This window comes from Gloeophyllum trabeum (genome assembly GCF_000344685.1).
Source record: "Gloeophyllum trabeum ATCC 11539 unplaced genomic scaffold GLOTRscaffold_00010, whole genome shotgun sequence".
Taxonomy (NCBI): Eukaryota; Fungi; Basidiomycota; class Agaricomycetes; order Gloeophyllales; family Gloeophyllaceae; genus Gloeophyllum; species Gloeophyllum trabeum.
In genome coordinates this window covers 1,276,628-1,292,903 of record NW_006920419.1, presented here as the reverse complement: position 1 = coordinate 1,292,903, position 16,276 = coordinate 1,276,628, and the positions used below count along the sequence as shown (strand labels likewise).

The 16,276-nt window shown below is 54.7% G+C and overlaps 7 protein-coding genes across 7 annotated transcripts; 3 read left to right on the top strand and 4 right to left on the bottom strand.

Moving 5' to 3' along the window:
• Window positions 1-88: 88 nt before the first annotated feature.
• Window positions 89-1,629, bottom strand: GLOTRDRAFT_78874 (phospholipase C/P1 nuclease). Its single transcript, XM_007869870.1, has 3 exons — window positions 1,485-1,629; window positions 942-1,427; window positions 89-887 (listed from the first exon to the last, which is right to left on the bottom strand). Exons 1-3 carry the CDS (start codon window positions 1,552-1,554, stop codon window positions 217-219), a joined length of 1,227 nt encoding a protein of 408 aa, XP_007868061.1. The 5' UTR covers window positions 1,555-1,629; the 3' UTR covers window positions 89-216.
• Window positions 1,630-2,221: 592 nt separating this feature from the next.
• GLOTRDRAFT_139888 (uncharacterized protein) lies at window positions 2,222-3,948 on the top strand. The gene is made up of 7 exons (XM_007869869.1): window positions 2,222-2,333; window positions 2,389-2,553; window positions 2,608-2,689; window positions 2,738-2,955; window positions 3,007-3,631; window positions 3,694-3,753; window positions 3,816-3,948. Exons 1-5 carry the CDS (start codon window positions 2,273-2,275, stop codon window positions 3,624-3,626), a joined length of 1,146 nt encoding a protein of 381 aa, XP_007868060.1. The 5' UTR covers window positions 2,222-2,272; the 3' UTR covers window positions 3,627-3,631; window positions 3,694-3,753; window positions 3,816-3,948.
• A 115-nt stretch (window positions 3,949-4,063) lies between these two features.
• Window positions 4,064-4,760, bottom strand: GLOTRDRAFT_44816 (uncharacterized protein; the record flags this gene model as incomplete). The annotated part of the gene is given in 2 exon segments (XM_007869520.1): window positions 4,064-4,693; window positions 4,710-4,760. 2 exon segments carry the CDS (start codon window positions 4,758-4,760, stop codon window positions 4,064-4,066), a joined length of 681 nt encoding a protein of 226 aa, XP_007867711.1.
• Window positions 4,761-5,068: 308 nt separating this feature from the next.
• On the bottom strand, window positions 5,069-7,107 carry GLOTRDRAFT_63452 (MFS general substrate transporter). The gene is made up of 8 exons (XM_007869868.1): window positions 6,842-7,107; window positions 6,642-6,785; window positions 6,449-6,576; window positions 6,063-6,374; window positions 5,846-6,004; window positions 5,669-5,787; window positions 5,534-5,605; window positions 5,069-5,473 (listed from the first exon to the last, which is right to left on the bottom strand). Exons 1-8 carry the CDS (start codon window positions 7,058-7,060, stop codon window positions 5,283-5,285), a joined length of 1,344 nt encoding a protein of 447 aa, XP_007868059.1. The 5' UTR covers window positions 7,061-7,107; the 3' UTR covers window positions 5,069-5,282.
• A 1,691-nt stretch (window positions 7,108-8,798) lies between these two features.
• Window positions 8,799-9,383, top strand: GLOTRDRAFT_94929 (uncharacterized protein; the record flags this gene model as incomplete). Its single annotated transcript, XM_007869867.1, has 3 exons — window positions 8,799-8,867; window positions 9,020-9,073; window positions 9,099-9,383. The coding sequence occupies 3 exons, from the start codon at window positions 8,799-8,801 to the stop codon at window positions 9,381-9,383; spliced, it is 408 nt and encodes a 135-aa protein (XP_007868058.1).
• On the bottom strand, window positions 9,185-10,449 carry GLOTRDRAFT_122273 (uncharacterized protein; the record flags this gene model as incomplete). Its single annotated transcript, XM_007869866.1, has 3 exons — window positions 9,185-9,434; window positions 9,486-9,934; window positions 10,000-10,449. 2 exons carry the CDS (start codon window positions 10,447-10,449, stop codon window positions 9,491-9,493), a joined length of 894 nt encoding a protein of 297 aa, XP_007868057.1. The 3' UTR covers window positions 9,185-9,434; window positions 9,486-9,490.
• A 628-nt stretch (window positions 10,450-11,077) lies between these two features.
• GLOTRDRAFT_45233 (sugar transporter) lies at window positions 11,078-12,755 on the top strand (the record flags this gene model as incomplete). The annotated part of the gene is made up of 3 exons (XM_007869540.1): window positions 11,078-11,711; window positions 11,766-12,333; window positions 12,392-12,755. 3 exons carry the CDS (start codon window positions 11,078-11,080, stop codon window positions 12,753-12,755), a joined length of 1,566 nt encoding a protein of 521 aa, XP_007867731.1.
• Window positions 12,756-16,276: the final 3,521 nt, after the last annotated feature.

The following is a 16,276-nucleotide window of genomic DNA, read 5'->3' as shown; positions in this document are numbered from 1 at the left end:
GACGTAAGCTGCCAATGTGCACCAACTCCCTTCGAACGTAGCACTCAGACAGGGAAACAAGGGAGAGAACTGACGTGATACCCGTGAGGTCAGCAATGAACGACCTAGTCTACACGCGCAAACATGCCAATCTGGAACCAATAGCACTATGAACAATACACTTGCACTCTTACACTATGATAAAGCTCCAGTCCCATGTATCGACCCGTTGTATAATTACAGCGCCACCCTCTCGATCCACAACCTCCGGCTTCTCACATCCCCCTCCTCCTCAAGGTCCGCAAACAGCCAATTCAGTGTCCCCGCCAACCTCAGGCCCGCCATAGCTACCAATCGTTCCACGACCCACCCCTCCCTAATAAGACCCGCATACTCCGGCGTATCGAGCTCGAGATAGGGCGCATGCGGTTTCCCCTGCACTCCCGGCTCGTTCTCGAGCAACGCCACCTCGTCTTCGGGGGAGAGGCACCCGTCGTCGTTGTCCGCACACGCATACGACGACAGGTGCTTGTACGGCGGCTCGTCGAGCGCGGCGGGCCAGATGAAGTCGCAATTCAGCTGGTGGATGGGCTTAGCCCAGTGGTACGGGCAGAGAACGTCGTCGTCAGTGTCTTCCCCCCGTTCGCGGTAGCCCAAGACCGCTTGCTTCAGCGTCTCGGCCCAGCTCCTCGTCCCGGACGGGCACTCGAACCACGAGTTCATCTCGGCTGCTGGCCAGCGCCCGCCCTCGCCCAGGCCCTCCCAGACGAGCCGGCGCACGTAGGGGTCGTAGATCGCGTCGCGCAGGACGCGCTCGACTTCGGGAAGGGGCAGCGGACGGGTGTAGTTCCGCGGGAGGGTGCGGATACGCTGGGCGATGAGGTACGAATCCCACACCGAATGCAGGTCTGCGTGAAGTGTCAGCCTTTCAGGTAAGAATGGAAATGAGGAAGGATACGCACTAGTTACACGCCCGTCGAAGGTGACCTTGTCCCCGTTCCCGCCGCGGTCGCGCCCAGTCAGGTGGAGGGGCATGTGCATGTCGCCGATAAAGTGCACGAGGAACTTGAGCGCCTCGCTAGCCGACTCGTCCTCTGCCTCGGTTCCGACACCTCGCCGTCGCTGAGTCTCAGAGCGTGCCGGATCTCTGCTGTCCGCCCATTCCGCCAATATTCCAGTCACATTCCTGATGGCCCCGAGCACATTATGCCCCTCCCGTCCGTTCCACCCGCGCGGACCAGGGAACTCGCACCGCTCGGAAGGGTAGTCGTCCTTCGCGCCTACATAGTGCAGAGACGCGCTCCAGCGCATCTGCCACTTGATCCTGTCTGCCCAGCTTGCGATCGGGGCGAGGTGGCAATTCGGAGAAGCGTCCAAGATGGCACAGATGGTCGGCATGACGGTTGGGTGGAGGTAGATTTCTGCTATTGTAGCGATGATTTCGTGACCTGTCGAAGACAGTGTAACTGATTCCGAGGCTGTCTGCAATCTCGTCGATCACGTACCCGCTGCGCCCCATCCCAATGTGCCTGGCACGGCCGCGAGGAATACCATTCCAATTGGGTGAAGCTTCATCGTGCGGTAGTGCTCTTCGCCGTCGTTCCTCGGCCTATATGATTAGCTGGTTGGAGAAGGCGGCCTGACGACAACAGACAAAGGCTCGGACAGGGCGCTGCCAGAAGCTGCCATTTCGCGTTCGTTCAAGGGTAAAGGCATCCGCCCTAAAAATAGGCACTCACAGCAGTGGTGAGAGACGCCAGGGTTAGGGTCTTAAATATTATATAATACATAAGGATGTATTTACTGTGTAGATTATGGAGACAAGGGAAATTATACGCGATAATTTGATATGAGGACACCTGAGTCCTTCCGACTCTCCCTCGACGGTCCAATACCCTGGACAACGATGGCAGCAGACGACAGTATCTTTACAATATTATTTTGGAGCCTGGCATGTTCAGCGGCATAACAGCATGCCGCCACGGCTTTGCGTGGCACGAGGCGTCCGGAACCGGCGACGCGCTCTTGATGCGCTGCGATATTTTCCGTCAGACGTCGGTTTGATGGCTGCGAGACTGGACGTATATAGCGTACGGTGAAGCCTTGTCTCGCGCCAACCTCGCGCCACGGTGTACGGCTAGACGCCTATTCGTGACCGAACTGACAAGGTTCATAACGTTAACGACCGAACAGGACCGGACGGAGCGCCCTCATCCCCTTCAAGGAACTTCCGCTCTCTTATGACACCTTACCAGCGTTCGCTGGCAGGTCGAACAAGAGCTTTGGGGTTTTCATGACACTGCCAGTGTTGATACCTCATGCGCCCAGCCAGCCATCTCTTACCGCGCTGAGAGGTATGTGTATCGCATGACCTCGACTGCACGGATGCTCATGACGCGCCGATAATAGTGGCAGTGACCATCGTGCACCCGGTCGCGATTCTGTGCACTGCGTTCCGGCTGGGATACCGGTGGTTCCGACTGAGCTTCTGGTGGGATGACGTTCTGGCATGTCTTTCAATGGTGCTGGACTTGATATGTCTGATTGGTGTCTGGATGCTCACTGACACCCCATGTACGTCTGATCGATCTTGGCGCTTATTTCATTTATTAGACGGATGGTATACAGGGACCGGTCCTCTACATCAATCACTACACGCCCGGACGGTCGCGTATTGGCTCTCGTCGATATCCTTCACATCCGTACTATGGTGTGTATGAGCCTATGTTACCAAGCCTGCTCTTACACGCTAGCCCAGGACGGCCCGACTGAGCATCCTTTACTCCGTCATACGAATCACGCCGCCGAAGATGACCCTTCGTCGCTGCACTTATCTCGCCGTGGTCCTCTTCCTCCTAATGTACGCCGGTGTTATCGTAAGCAAGGTGTACGTCTGCGTGCACGACCCTAAATGGCAGCAGTCTCCGATCCTGCAATGCCATCTGGGGCGTGGGATCGCTATTGCCGAGCTCACCAGTAAGTCCCCGGCCATGCTGCTGTTACCCTTCGACTCAGCTTGCCGAGCAGCGGATGTGGTAGCAGACATCGTCCTGGTCGCAATCCCATGGGTCTTACTATCCCGCCTGCGCCTGCCCAGCGCGCACCGCATCCTCCTATCGACCATATTCTCCGCGAGCCTTGTAACCACAGCCGTCAGCATTCCTCACGCGGTCTATGTCCTCGGACCCGAAGGTCTCCTCTCCGATATAACCGCCCACGTCGAGGTACGCTCTGCCCCCAACTATGATCCGCCCGCTGCCTCTGACGAGTATCAGGCCGGTATATCCCTGATCGTCGCGAACATGCTCGTTATCGTGACCTACCTGTATCGAGTGATCAAACGCGGCAAGGACATCGACGCGCCCTCCGTCCACCCGCCTTGCGAACCCGAGCGTGTGTCCCTCCCGCCGCAGCCGTCGTGGACGCGCTCGATCATCCTGAACACATACGATCTGCAGCAGATCGGCGCCGGCATCGAGGAGGCGGGGACCCAGCACTCGGGCTCCGCGGAGTCGCAGATGAATGCTGCGACTACGATGGCGGAGCCCTCGCTCAGGCGGGATGTCTTTGATGATGATCATTCGCACAAGGGGGTGATGACTATAATGACTGAAACGAGGTCTTCCTGGCGGAGGAAGCAGGGGTAGCCGACGTAAGTTACCATCATATCGTGCTCACCCCGTGGCCTGAGGTGCTTACTTGGAGAGAGTATAGCTCGTCAGTGTATGATGATACGCGCACCGCGCAACGACGCTCACGATTCTATCTTACAATGTGAGTACTATATACCAATTCATATTCGGCAGTTTTCTGATTTCATTCCACTGGCATATAAGATGTTATAATGGCAGCGACTTCTTGCATATACCTTCTAGATCGAGTTCACATGTACGTTCGTTGAGACTCGTAATGCGGATAATGAGAATGGCGGGTTGGATTCTTCAAGGTCTCCCACATTTTGGAGTACCCGCCCATCCAATCGACAGGCTAAGACAATGCCCCGTGACAGAGTACGTGTCTCCATCACTTTCTTATCACTCTTGCTTTTGCCATGACCTCGCACTAAGATACAGCTGCTGGCCAATTAATAGACGGAATATATATGTCCGTGTGGCGCACCAGGTACTATTTCTTCCGCCACTTCGTCGACAAGCCCGAGCAGCATCGGGACATCATCCACCTCCCCTTCCAACGCCGCAGACGGGCTCGGACGCTTGTAGAACTTCCCCTCGAACTCGGGCGGGTAGAATCCCGCGTACTCCCAGTCTATAATACCGGTAATCTTGAGCGTCTTCTCGTTCACCAGAACGTTATGCTGCGAAAGGGCGTTATGGCACAGAACGAACTCCGGTGTATCAGCTCTTTCGAACTGGACGCTCGCGTGGGGTTTGAGGGCCGCATCGACACGGTAGGGCAGGCACGTCACGCCCCCGATCCCGCCCATCTGCCTCGACGTGATCTTATGCAAGCTCTCCACATACTCTTCCAGTTCGGGCATGACTACCTGCTTCTGCTCTTCTGACAGTCTTGCCATCGCCACCTCGAAGGCGCAGCGCACGGCAGGCACCGGGATATTGGTGTTCTCTCTTACATAGCGGAGCGCGGCCACTTCGTTCTTGAGCCTCTCCATGACGAGCCGGGGGACGACGGTCTCGCCCTTGAAGTTCGTGAGGTATTCATTCGAGACGAGGTTCCGCTTAACGAAGGTCTCGCACTCGCCGCCTTCGAACTCGTATGTAGTATTTCTTCTCGTGCGTTATCATGATGCAGCCTTCTTCCATGGGCCGCTGTTCGGGTGAGATAATCAGCGTGAATGTTGGTTAATACCTAGGAGGTCGCCACATGTCTTTTCGACGTATTTCCAGCCTCCTGGAGCGGAGACGTTGGGCTTCTCGGGCTCAACTTCATTCCATATGGTTGGAGGCTGGATGTCACCATCAATGATCAAACACTGATACGTAGTACGAAGGACAGCGACAGGGATCCTGCTAGTCGGTACGGCACTAGTGTGCGATCAAAGAAGTACTACGTCGGAGGTAGTAGTACGTTTGGCGCTCATGGCATGCGCTTGATGCTGTCGAATACACTCGAATGGCAGGCGGTATTCCACCGGATGCCCTGTAAAACCTCGAAATGCCAGAAATCGTGATAATACAAGAAACTCTACAGATACATCTATCCGTCACGTCATGATCATAGATAGTCATAGTCATTTTGTAATAAATATGCCTCTATTCCACCCTTTTTACAGCCCCGGGACTAAATCTTGAACAACCCTCCAAGGATCTTGAGCAGGCCCCTAACTAAATCTTGAACATAACCTTCCGTGAATGCAAGACTCTCGACCCGCCGAGGACGGCGCCCCCAGCGATGGTGAGAACGCCGGTGAAGATGATGAGGCGCGCGAAGTGCGCTTGGTCGACGGTGGTGACGAAGGCGCCGGCGGTGGGCGTGCCGACGAGGGTGGAAACGGCTACGAGCATGTAGATAGAGCCTGCATATACGGGAGGGGTAAGAGATAAGGGAGGAGGGGAGGAAAGGAGGGAGGACTCACCGAAGCGCGCTCCGTATTTTTCTGCGGGGCTGATGCTAGCGATGTAGGCAGGTATGAGGGACACAGCGGCGCCTGCAATGAGTTTATTACGAGATATTATTATTGGGAACCTGACATAGTACGATATCTGCTCACCCGAGAAGAGACCATACAACGCTGTGAATACGATGATTGGCACCTCGCCTTTGGCTGGGAGCCACAGGCACAAGCACAGGATGCCCGAAACGAATGTGCACGGCACAAGAATATTCAACCTTCAAATCGTTGATACGTCAACAAGCCTGAATATAATAATCCGGTGGTATGACTTACGGGCCTACGCTATCTGCGAGCTTCCCGGGGATGACCCGAGCAAAGATCCCAGCAGCATTCAGGATTGCCAGCAAATACCGTGAAATGCTCCCTGGTGTCCCGCGGAAGTCGGCGTAGATCTCGACATAGAAATATGGGGTGAACAGTGCATAGAAAATCCTATCATGCACTCCGTCAGCACAAGGCACATTTCCAATTCAACAGGACCGCCACTAACAAGAAAGCGCCAATCCCACAAAGCGTGTACTTCGGGTCCCTGAACCCCTCCAAGTCAACCACATCGGATAGGTGAATACGCCCTCTTAGCGGGAGGCGCGTGCGCAGCGTGAGGCAGGCGACGATGAGGCAGAGCATGGTGAGGAACGCGGCGATGCGGACCGCCCAGCCGAAACCGACGCGCGGGATGAGCTCCTGAAGCATGATGGGGTAGATCACGCCGCCGAGCGAGCTGCCCGAGGCGACGATCCCGATCGCGAAGGCGCGTTTGCGGCGAAACCAGTGGCCGATGACCGCGAGGCCCGGCGTGAATCTAGAGTAAAAACATCAACGGCCAGTCAGGTTAGCAGGGAAAGGAGGGGGGATAGGATGGAAGGGAGGGCGCACACGAGTGCAACACCGATGCCGAAGAGGATGCCCTGCGAGAGGAAGAATTGGTAGGTCTGGTTTTCTTGCCCAAGGGATACCATCATCATTGCGAAGACGGTGATGACGGAGCCTAGAGGCATCAGAACCTGTTATTGCACTATGTCAACTAGTTGTTTTGGTTTGCCACAATTCAGATTTTTGGACTACGAACTCGCAACCCGTGTACATCGAATACTCTCCCGAGTACTGGACCCAGTCCATATAGCAAAAACAGTTGTAAGGCGCCAATGAGCGATATGACAGACGGCGAGGAGTCGCGGAGGAGGGTTGTTTCGTAATAATCTTGGAATACTCCCTACAGCCAGGCTTAGTCCTAACTAGTCGTGATTATGAACGAAGACACGGACTCACATAGGAGTTGATGAGGCCAAAGGTAGAGAAGAATGCAAGATACGATCCCAGCACTACAGACCATGCTCGCAGTCCGCCGTCTGGATAGTCTGTGACCAGTGCCTGGTCATTAGCCACAGGTCCGGTCGGGAGACCAGCCTTTCCCTTCTCCGCGTCGCCCACATCCGCGACCGCCGTCCGAATCGACCCTTCAAGGGTGCTATCGGTAGAAACCTTCATCGCCTGGGTTCAGGTTAACAAGAGGGGGTATGGGGAGCGCAGGGGCGTGAACCTTCCACTCCGAACTCGAGCGTGAGGTGCACTTAAATCGGCATCCACGGCGAACGTCTCCGCTTCGCGCGGTGGAACCGTTCCTCTTTCATTCCTCGGCATTCCCGAGGCAGGGGAGACGTCTCCAGCGATTTCTCGCACGTAAAAGGCAGGCGTGTTTCCTATTTCAACAAAGCCGTCGGGACGCGGAGGCTCTGCGAATCTGCGCGAGACGCAGGCGTGTGCATCCGATGTGCATAAGGAGAGCCCGAGGAAGTAAATACCGCAGTCCGTATGCGCTGCAGGCTGGAGAAGGAGGATTCGGGGATATTTTGGCTTGTGGGGATACCTCATGGCGATAGGCTCGCAGGGTAAAGATTAGTCATTGCCAAACCAACCTCCGCGAAGGTCCTGGGGCGAACAGCTGGACGCCGAGATTCGGCGTTCTTTCCAATTCCTGTCAAGAACTCGCAGATGCCATTTCCTCTGTGGATGAGCGCAGCTTGAGGATGTTGATGCTATTCTGACAGACGCCGACTTGGTTCCGCCTCTGCTGCATTGAGACGTGGCGGGAGGGATGCCGGCAACGCCCGCTCTCTCTCAGAGTCTCATTTCCGCGGATTTACCGTGACTACAGTGCGTCGATTCTGCTTGCCCGCCGCTGTGTATAGAACGTCGCGCATCACTCCGCTTCATGATCTGCTTATATTTGATAGCCTTGACTACGGCCATCGAGTACTTCTACCTATGAACTTCTGCCCGAGACTTTCCCGACTCGTGCAAGTGCGTGCTAATCATCATTCAAGAGGGGGTCGCTCGCTGTGCCGCATCAATTCATACGGCTGCGTCTTGCTGCTTGCAACTGCCAAGTATGAGGATGCAGCCGTATGTACAGACGTGGTACGACATTCGCACAGAAGTCACCGCAGAAGTAACAAACCTCTCAAATTAACGAAGTGTTCATGATAGCCTGCAGAGTCAGACATGGCTGCAGCCAGGAAAACCAGGAAAACCACTCGCCTTTTTTGCTCACCCGACATTACTCCCTGAACATCGGACGGACGTCGCTTACGCTCTCGTTGCACTGGCAGTACGCCGCAGTCCTTTCCAGGTGAATCCCATCAAGAAACTCATTTCCCCACTGCGCCCGGGCATCATACATACGAGGGCGACCCTAACCTACAGTTGATCGATTGCCCTCACTCTGTCAGTGTCACTGTCGTTCTGGTCGGCTAGGCCCGGGCTGTGTTGTATCAGCCAGGGAGGTCGATCAAATTCGAAGGCTTCTTGCACGCCACCGAAAGAATACCGGTGTGCCACACGCTGCTGTACGCGTTTGCGACCAGGCCAATGATCATAGCAAGAACACAGGCTACTAGGGTGGATATTAGTCCAATGAACTCAAGGCCGGCGTCACCATCAACTTGCTGGTTACGTGTGGTACGCCCTTCTGTCCGATACAATATAATCGACAGCGATATCAATATGACGTCGCTGCGCGGCTGGCCAGCTGTACATCTCTCAGGCAATCAAGCAAGGTACGTCTTGCACGAGCATATTCTCCGATGCGGTCAGACAAGTGGCAGATGCGTCATTTATGCTCGCGCATCAGGGTACTCACCGCAGAGACGTCCGAATCGAGGACGTCTGCGAAAGGTGCTGCGTATAAAATCAGGTACGGCGCGGGCAGCTGTTTACTGTCCTTCACATGTCCTGCTTCGTCAACAGCCTCCGCGCAATGGGGAACCCAGTCGAAGGCCCTGGGTACCCGAGCGTGGTAGGGTCAAGCGGGTTCCGACGGTGTGGGCAGCCTGGCAGCCCATTTGGCGCGTTGTCACCGTAAGCCAGGCTCACTGGACGAGCCCCGTCCAAAAAGTACCATGTACGCTCAAGCAGACATTTCGTAAACATCATGCACGCAATTTGTAGCACGGTCGGTTTCATTCATCAGGACGCGAGCGCGAGACGTACATATCACCTGTTGTGAGTATATTAAACTGATACATAGCACGAAGTCCGGGCAGACGGAGCTGATCTCCCCCCTCTGTGCGGAGTGCCAAAGGACAGAACCGGCCTCGGATGGAAGCTACGCCCGACGATCGGAAAAGTTCCCTGGAAAAGCATGGATCTGAGCCCGCTTGGTGACAGCGGGACCCGAGAACACAGGGCGAAGGGAGGGCCTGCCGCGTCCCATCTAAGGCAAGCGTCATGGGGCATGTCGAGGAACACGACAAGACAGCGTCGGATGACCTCAGCACTCGGAAATGGCGAAGAACACGGCACCGTTGCTTAACGGCTCGGCTCTGCCCAATGTATGAAGCATGGGCCGTACCCGAAGAACAAACTAGCAGAACATATATTCAGAATACAATCAGACGGATGAATCCCCACTTACCCGCATCAATCCTCCTCCATATCATCCTTCCTATCTTCCCTCGTCTCGCCCAGCTCCTCCAACAGCGCCCTGACGTCCTCCACACTGCCCACGCGCCCCGCCTCCTCCTCCGCCTTATCCACAGCCGTCGCACCCTGCTCCCTCGCCCTTGCCATGAGCTGCTCCACCGCCCAGTTGAAGTACCCGGTGCGGTTCGTCTCCCATTGCCGCTTGCCCGGGTCGCTCAGGCGCAGCTGCGTGAGCGCGACTGCTGTCTCGGACGCGTGGTCGATCGGCGGCAGCTGCGAGACGGAGTCGTACATGCGCATGAAGGTGGAGGGGAGCGAAGAGAGCGAGGAGAGCGAGGGAGATTGGAGGAAGGTGAGACGTTGTAGGCGGCGTTGGGAGCGCTCGAGCTGGGCGGCGGATTTGCGGACGGCGCGGGTGTAGAGACGTTCTAACCGCCGCATCTGTATGTTGTTGAGCATTAGCATAGTATACAGTAGATGTAAAGCTTGGGAAATAGGCCACGCACGTTGTCGATCTTCCTCCGTAACTCCTCGACCTCCGCCATGAGCTCCGCTTCCCTCTCGGGGGGCTGCTCGAGGTTCAGCCCCTCCTGATGTGGCACGACGAGCGGCAACTCCGCCGGAATCGCAAAGATATTCCTCAACGACCAAGCCTCGAAGAAATCGAACGCAATATCGACGTGTGAGTCGAGCAGGGTCTGGTACGCCACCAGGCCCTGCTCGACCTCCGTGTCCCACCCGTCGTCGTCTTGGTCTTCCTGCTGCTGTTTCCCCGCCTGCGCAAGCTCCTGCTCGCGTTTCTCGGACTCCTTCTGGAAGAATTGCTCGACGGCGTCGACGGTGTGCCCAACGGCGTTGTTCGCGATGTTGACGATGTCGTCTAGGAGAAGCTGGGGGATAAAACCGAGTATCTCGGGAAGCAGAACTGAAGGAACTGTGGCCTGAGGTCCGTTCATTACGCTTTCGTTATTTCAGTGTAGTAACGGCCTTTTGTAGTCGGATGTGATATAAATTCGTTGGTGGCAGTATTGACGCGTCGAGGCGCGTAAAGTCACGGTCACGTGCTTTGTCACATTGACACATTCCTCATTTGGTTCTCCTTATCCTCCGCCTTTCCAGCCCCATGCGGCTTCGATTTTCGTCCCACAACCTTACGCTGATAGAAAGTTCTTTCCTATGAAACGGTATGCTGTCTTCTTTGCTGATCCTTGGTTATCATCATAGCGGCGAAAACTCTTCGACGATGGAACTCCAATACCGCCTCTTGGACGACTCTGTTCCAGACGGGATGGTTTAGCTTGTGCTTATCTCTTATAGTCTTCCATTGGCTCAGGCAAGTATATCTCCAGCTCACCTGACGAAGTCCCTGGTCAAGTGGGTATGGCAAACTCCTCCTGAGAGGAAAGCGAAGTTATTCTTAGCGAAGCTCGGAATGCCTTCGCCTTCCTTCGGGATAATGGTGCTATACTACGTTGCGGTACATGTTATTGTCATGCAAGTGCTCCGCTAGCTACTGCTATTTGCCTGGGTTATAACATTTGGGCCCGTAATTGACCCGTCGCTGCCCAGCGCTCTACTGGTACTATGGCATCCGCTACGAGCACGGTCGACAAACGTTCCGACTCCCCAATAAAGTCCTATCTTGGTTTGCGCGGGCAACCCCTTGTGTACGCGATCACCTTTGCTTGCTGCCTAGGCTTCCTCCTCTTTGGCTACGACAACGGCGTTTTCTCCGGTCTAACCACCGACCCAGTCTTCCTCGCACAACTCTCCAATCCGAACTCGACTCTCCTCGGCTTCATAGTCGCAGTCTACGAGCTCGGCTGTCTCCTCGGCGCACTGATATGTGCCTGCTGGGCCGAGCATTTCATGAGAAAGACCGTCATCTCCGCGGGTGGTGCCATACTCATAGTGGGTACGATAATCCAAACATCCAGCTATGGCCTTGGACAGATGGTCATCGGTCGAGTCGTCACCGGCGTCGGGATGGGCTTCATCACCAGCGCCGTGCCCATCTGGCAGGCCGAGACGACACTCGCTCACTCCCGCGGGCGGATGATCGCGGCTCAGTTGACGTTCCTGATAGTCGGAATCGTCATCTCGTACTGGATTGACTATGGAATGTCGCTCAAGTCGTCGTCTGTCCAGTGGAGGTTCCCCATCGCCGTCCAAATTATTTTTGCGTTCGGGCTGATTGCCATGTGTAGCGTGCTACCTGGTAAAGTCGTACTCTCATTGCAAATGATAGCGTCTTCTGATGCCCGATGTTTAGACTCGCCGAGATGGCTAGCTGCACACGGGCGCAGCCAGGAGGCGCTTGAGCTGCTCTGCTCCTTACGAAATGCGCCGCCAAGCTCTCCTATCGTATCGTCAGAATTCCAGGATATACAAGCTGCCATTGCCCTGGAACGCGACTCAACGGGCTCCTGGAAAGATGTCTTCTCCGGTGGAGGTATCATGGGCTGGCAACGCACGCTCATTGCATGCACCGTCCAAGCATGTCAGGAATTCACCGGTATAAACATGATCGTCTACTACGGGCCCTACATCATTCAAGATTCCATCGGCCTGGGGAGGACGGACTCTCTCTTGGTCTCTGGAGGAATGCAGCTGTTCTTCTTGGCGATGTCGTTCTTCCCATGGATTTTGCTCGACACGATCGGACGGCGAAAGCTGTTCATCTTTGGCGGATGCGGGATGGGCATATGCATGCTCGTCTCGGCGATCCTGATAAAGCTTGGTGGGAAGAACAACGGTATCGGCGCTATTGTGATGCTCTACCTGTTCCAGGGATTCTTCACCGTGGGCTGGATGTCGAATATGTGGTGCTACCCCAGCGAGTAAGTCCCGTCCACTCGCCGCCTCGAGAACCAACCTTGACCAGGTGGCAAATCCTAGGATACTCCCGGTTCGCATCCGACAGCGAGCTGGCGCGCTCTCCGTCGTCTTCCAGTGGCTCAGCACCTTTCTAGTCGTCGAAATCACACCGCCAGCCATATCGAACATCGGCTGGAAAACATACATCATCTTCGCCGCGCTGAACTTCATCAACGTCTCAATCGCGTGGTACTGGTTCCCGGAGACCGCACGCCGGACGCTCGAGAGCGTCGACTACCTCTTTGCCGGGTCGAAGAGTGTCCGAGAGGTGGTGCTGAAGTCTCTAGATAGAAGGGAGAACTGGCGAGGTGTTGCATCACCGGTTGGAGAGCCTCTCGGGAACGAGAAGAAGGACGATATCGTGGAGGTGGTCCTGGCTGCTTAGGCCATATTTTCCGTAGCAGCAGGAGTGACTCCCATAATCCCTGATTGAACTCGTGCTATATCGCCGTGATGGTCGGCAGATTCATAAAGAGTCCATCGCCACAGTCCGGTGCATAACTATTCATGCTCTCCTAGACAGGTAAGGTTTGGCTGAGCATAAATAGAGTGTACTCAGGTGCACTGTCCATCAATAACAATCTTGCAGTCGGTGTCTTAGTGTGTAAATGCCGTCCTCGCCGAAGCACACTATGTCGTGATGGACAAAAGGCTCAGTGTCTCCTCTCCACAGCCTGGAAAAACCCTGAACAACTTCATTTGACAGATTGTCAGTGTCTGAAGCGGAGGGCCGTAAGACTGTCGTGAGCGTGCAAAAACAGTCATGGGCCTCTCCCTTATCACAGAGCGTACACGACTTGAAGAAGTGAAGTCCCCATGAATTATGATAACTAGCCCTCGCAATTCGGAACATCGGAAGGCAGTTCCCGTCCTGACAGGCTTAACTTCCTGGTCCACGATTCGGTGCGCATTCCAAGTGTTTGCTAACATGTCGCAGCGGTCTGGTGGTAACTTCAAGATGAAACAGAAGCAAGCAGGCCATGCCTCGCAGAGACTCCTGATACGAGTATAAATATATATGTGAGCAGAGTACAGCAGGAGTGTCATACCATCGATCGCTACCATAATTACAACGGGTAAGGATTTTTTTCCCTTCTCATAATCGAGTCCATTAACATGGAACTGACCGACCCATACTAGAAGGCAACGAGGGAGAATATGCACTTTGCCCTTCAATCCCTCTTATATGCAATCACTTCGCATATCCTCGAAGGTATCACTAGAAAGGCCAAGGCGATCCCTGCGAAATTTATAGCGACTGTCCGAGTGCGAGGAAGATTGCGCGGAAACCACAAATTTGCCGAGTTTGAGGGTTACTCGTTTTGGAGAACAAAGGGTCCTGAAGAGCTCAATACGTACAAAGGAGAAGGGGCTGGCGAAGGAGGCGACTCGGACTCGAACCAGTAACCGAAACAGGATGACAACTGCTGCTACTGGATACATCATCAGGATATACTAGTATCTGCGCACAGCGAGCAGAATTGTATACGTACCTGGGTTCGCCAAGTGAGTTCATTACAAAAGCCGGCGTATCGTCCCTGGATAGATTTCGGAGGTACTCCGAATGTTAGGGAATAGTCTCTTCAGAAACAAAGCGACTGCAGTTGGGGAGGCTGCATCTCGGAAGAGCCGATTATTGACGTGAAGCGATGTAAGGTGGAAGGAGCAGGGGAAGCAGACCCCCTCTAGATCGCTACGGCGCTGGATCGTTAAGACAGGCCATGTGAGAGTCTGGAGGGTAGGGAAGTGGGACACAGAAAAGGCGATGTCACGAAGAAGCTGCGGTGCGTGGAGGGCGATAAATATCTCCTGTATATTCGGCCAGGAGGCAGCCCATATCTGTAGATCACCGGAGGACCAGGACGCTGCACTGCGGCTAAATTCAAGGGCACAGTATGTGAGCATACTCATTCCCAATAAGGGCCCGACGTCCCGGGGGCGAAACTCGTAAGCAGGACCGACAATACCATAGGGCATGTACCTCCGGATGGACAACCTCTCCACAGTGGACTCGAACCGTGAAGCAGCAATGCATATGGAATGAACAGTCGTCCTCGCTGACGGTATGACATCGAGAATTAGGTTCTGCATCGCAGTCGAACTGATACACTGCAAAGTGGCTTCGATAATGCATGTCGAACCACGAATGTGGAGATCGCGAAGGCTCGGGAAGCGACTCGTCAGAGGCGCGACACCGTCAACGATTTGCTCCAAATTTAGGACCAAGCCATCCAGGCGCTCTAGAATAGATAGACTGATAAAAACCTCATGAGAGATAGGGCACCAAAGTTTGCGTTCGCGAAGACTGCGGAAGTTCATGACAGAATGGCTGTCGTAGGGAACTGTTGTCGCTAACTCCAGTGCCTCGAGAACTGTCAAGTCCGCCTGAATTATGCTGAGGCAATCCATGGCCATCGAAGCATCCATTGTGCCCACGCGTATGGACAGGTACCTCAGCGACCCGGTCAGGAGGACCGATATACCTTCCATGGACGTATAGCTTTCAGCCGACCAAGTGAGTGATTGAAGCCTAGGCATAAGTGGTGCGCGAGCCCGGAGTGTACTGATACGGTGGAAGAGGACCCCGGCATATGGGTACTGATGTTTGATCCTAAGTGCCCGATTTTTGGCCCTTATGGCCTCACACATTTGGACCGGATATGTCCGCCTCTAGGATCCGGTCAGCCCAAATTGGGCTGCTTATGTCCGCATAAGTGACCTATGTTCGGGCGCCCCCCGGTGTGTCCGCCAAACGGGTCCAACCTCGAAAACGGCACACGCCAAACGCTGCAACGAGTAGATCGTGACATGATCACTCCGGGATATTGTATTTCAGTCTTCCTAAGATTCACCACTGTTTCCAAAGCTTGCATGTCATTCACCGTTGCTGAGGATATACCTGGATATACACGAGATGAGCTGACAGTTGACTGAGCAGCACAAGAGACACCACTCAACCTAGTACAAGGACTACTGGGTGTGACACTTCGACGACTCGGTATGTCCGCCAGGTGATCGGACACCAAGACCGGCAAGGCCCTTGTGTCCGCCGTGATATACCAGACATGGACCGAAATTTTGGACTTTATGTCCGCCTAAATATCCGACATAGGGCCTCAAAATTGGCCGTTTATGTCCGCACTAGGATCAAACATATATACCAGTATGCCGGGGTCCTGGTGGAAGATGGCTGGACTCATCAGCCGGTCAGTGGCGCCAGAGTGCGGATACGCTCTGCATAGCTATCAAAGCGAAACCACTGCTCGTCCGATACCGGTGATAAGCCTCAGGATCGTCTGACCCCCGAAAACGCGGATTCAGCACATCATACAAGTGCCCCGGAGCTTATTCGACACAGCGCTCGCACGCCTCTAGGCTTCTATGGGCTCTAAAAGACTTTTTCTATTTAGCTCCGGACTTCCCAACACCCTCGAGGCGTACTCGGACCCATTCAGCGATTTATCTCCGCGCACCGAAGCTCCGGAGTTACTTAACCAATGCGACTTCTAGCTGCGTTAGATCCGGGACCCGCGGACACTTCTATCGAGGGGCGTCTTCCTCATGCCCACCCTCCAGCACTCACTCCCCCTCGTTTCCGTCAAGATACCGAAGGTGCGGACGCATACGAGTCACCATAAGGTCAGCATCAGTCAGCAAACGGCCGGAGGTAATTAACACGTGACCGGCGTGTCGCACGGAGTGATGGGACCGCTTGGGTCAGGTGGTGAAGCGTCGAGGCGACCTATAGGGGCTGGAAAGAGCAAGTGGGAGCGCAAGAGAGTCGTATGGTATATGGTATAGCGGAGGAAAGTGCTGAGCAATCCTGTGGGTAGCGGCGTTTATTTTGTTATTTATCTCCGAACGGTCGCAAAGCCATTCCTGTAGTATAAATTGTACAAAGTAGCA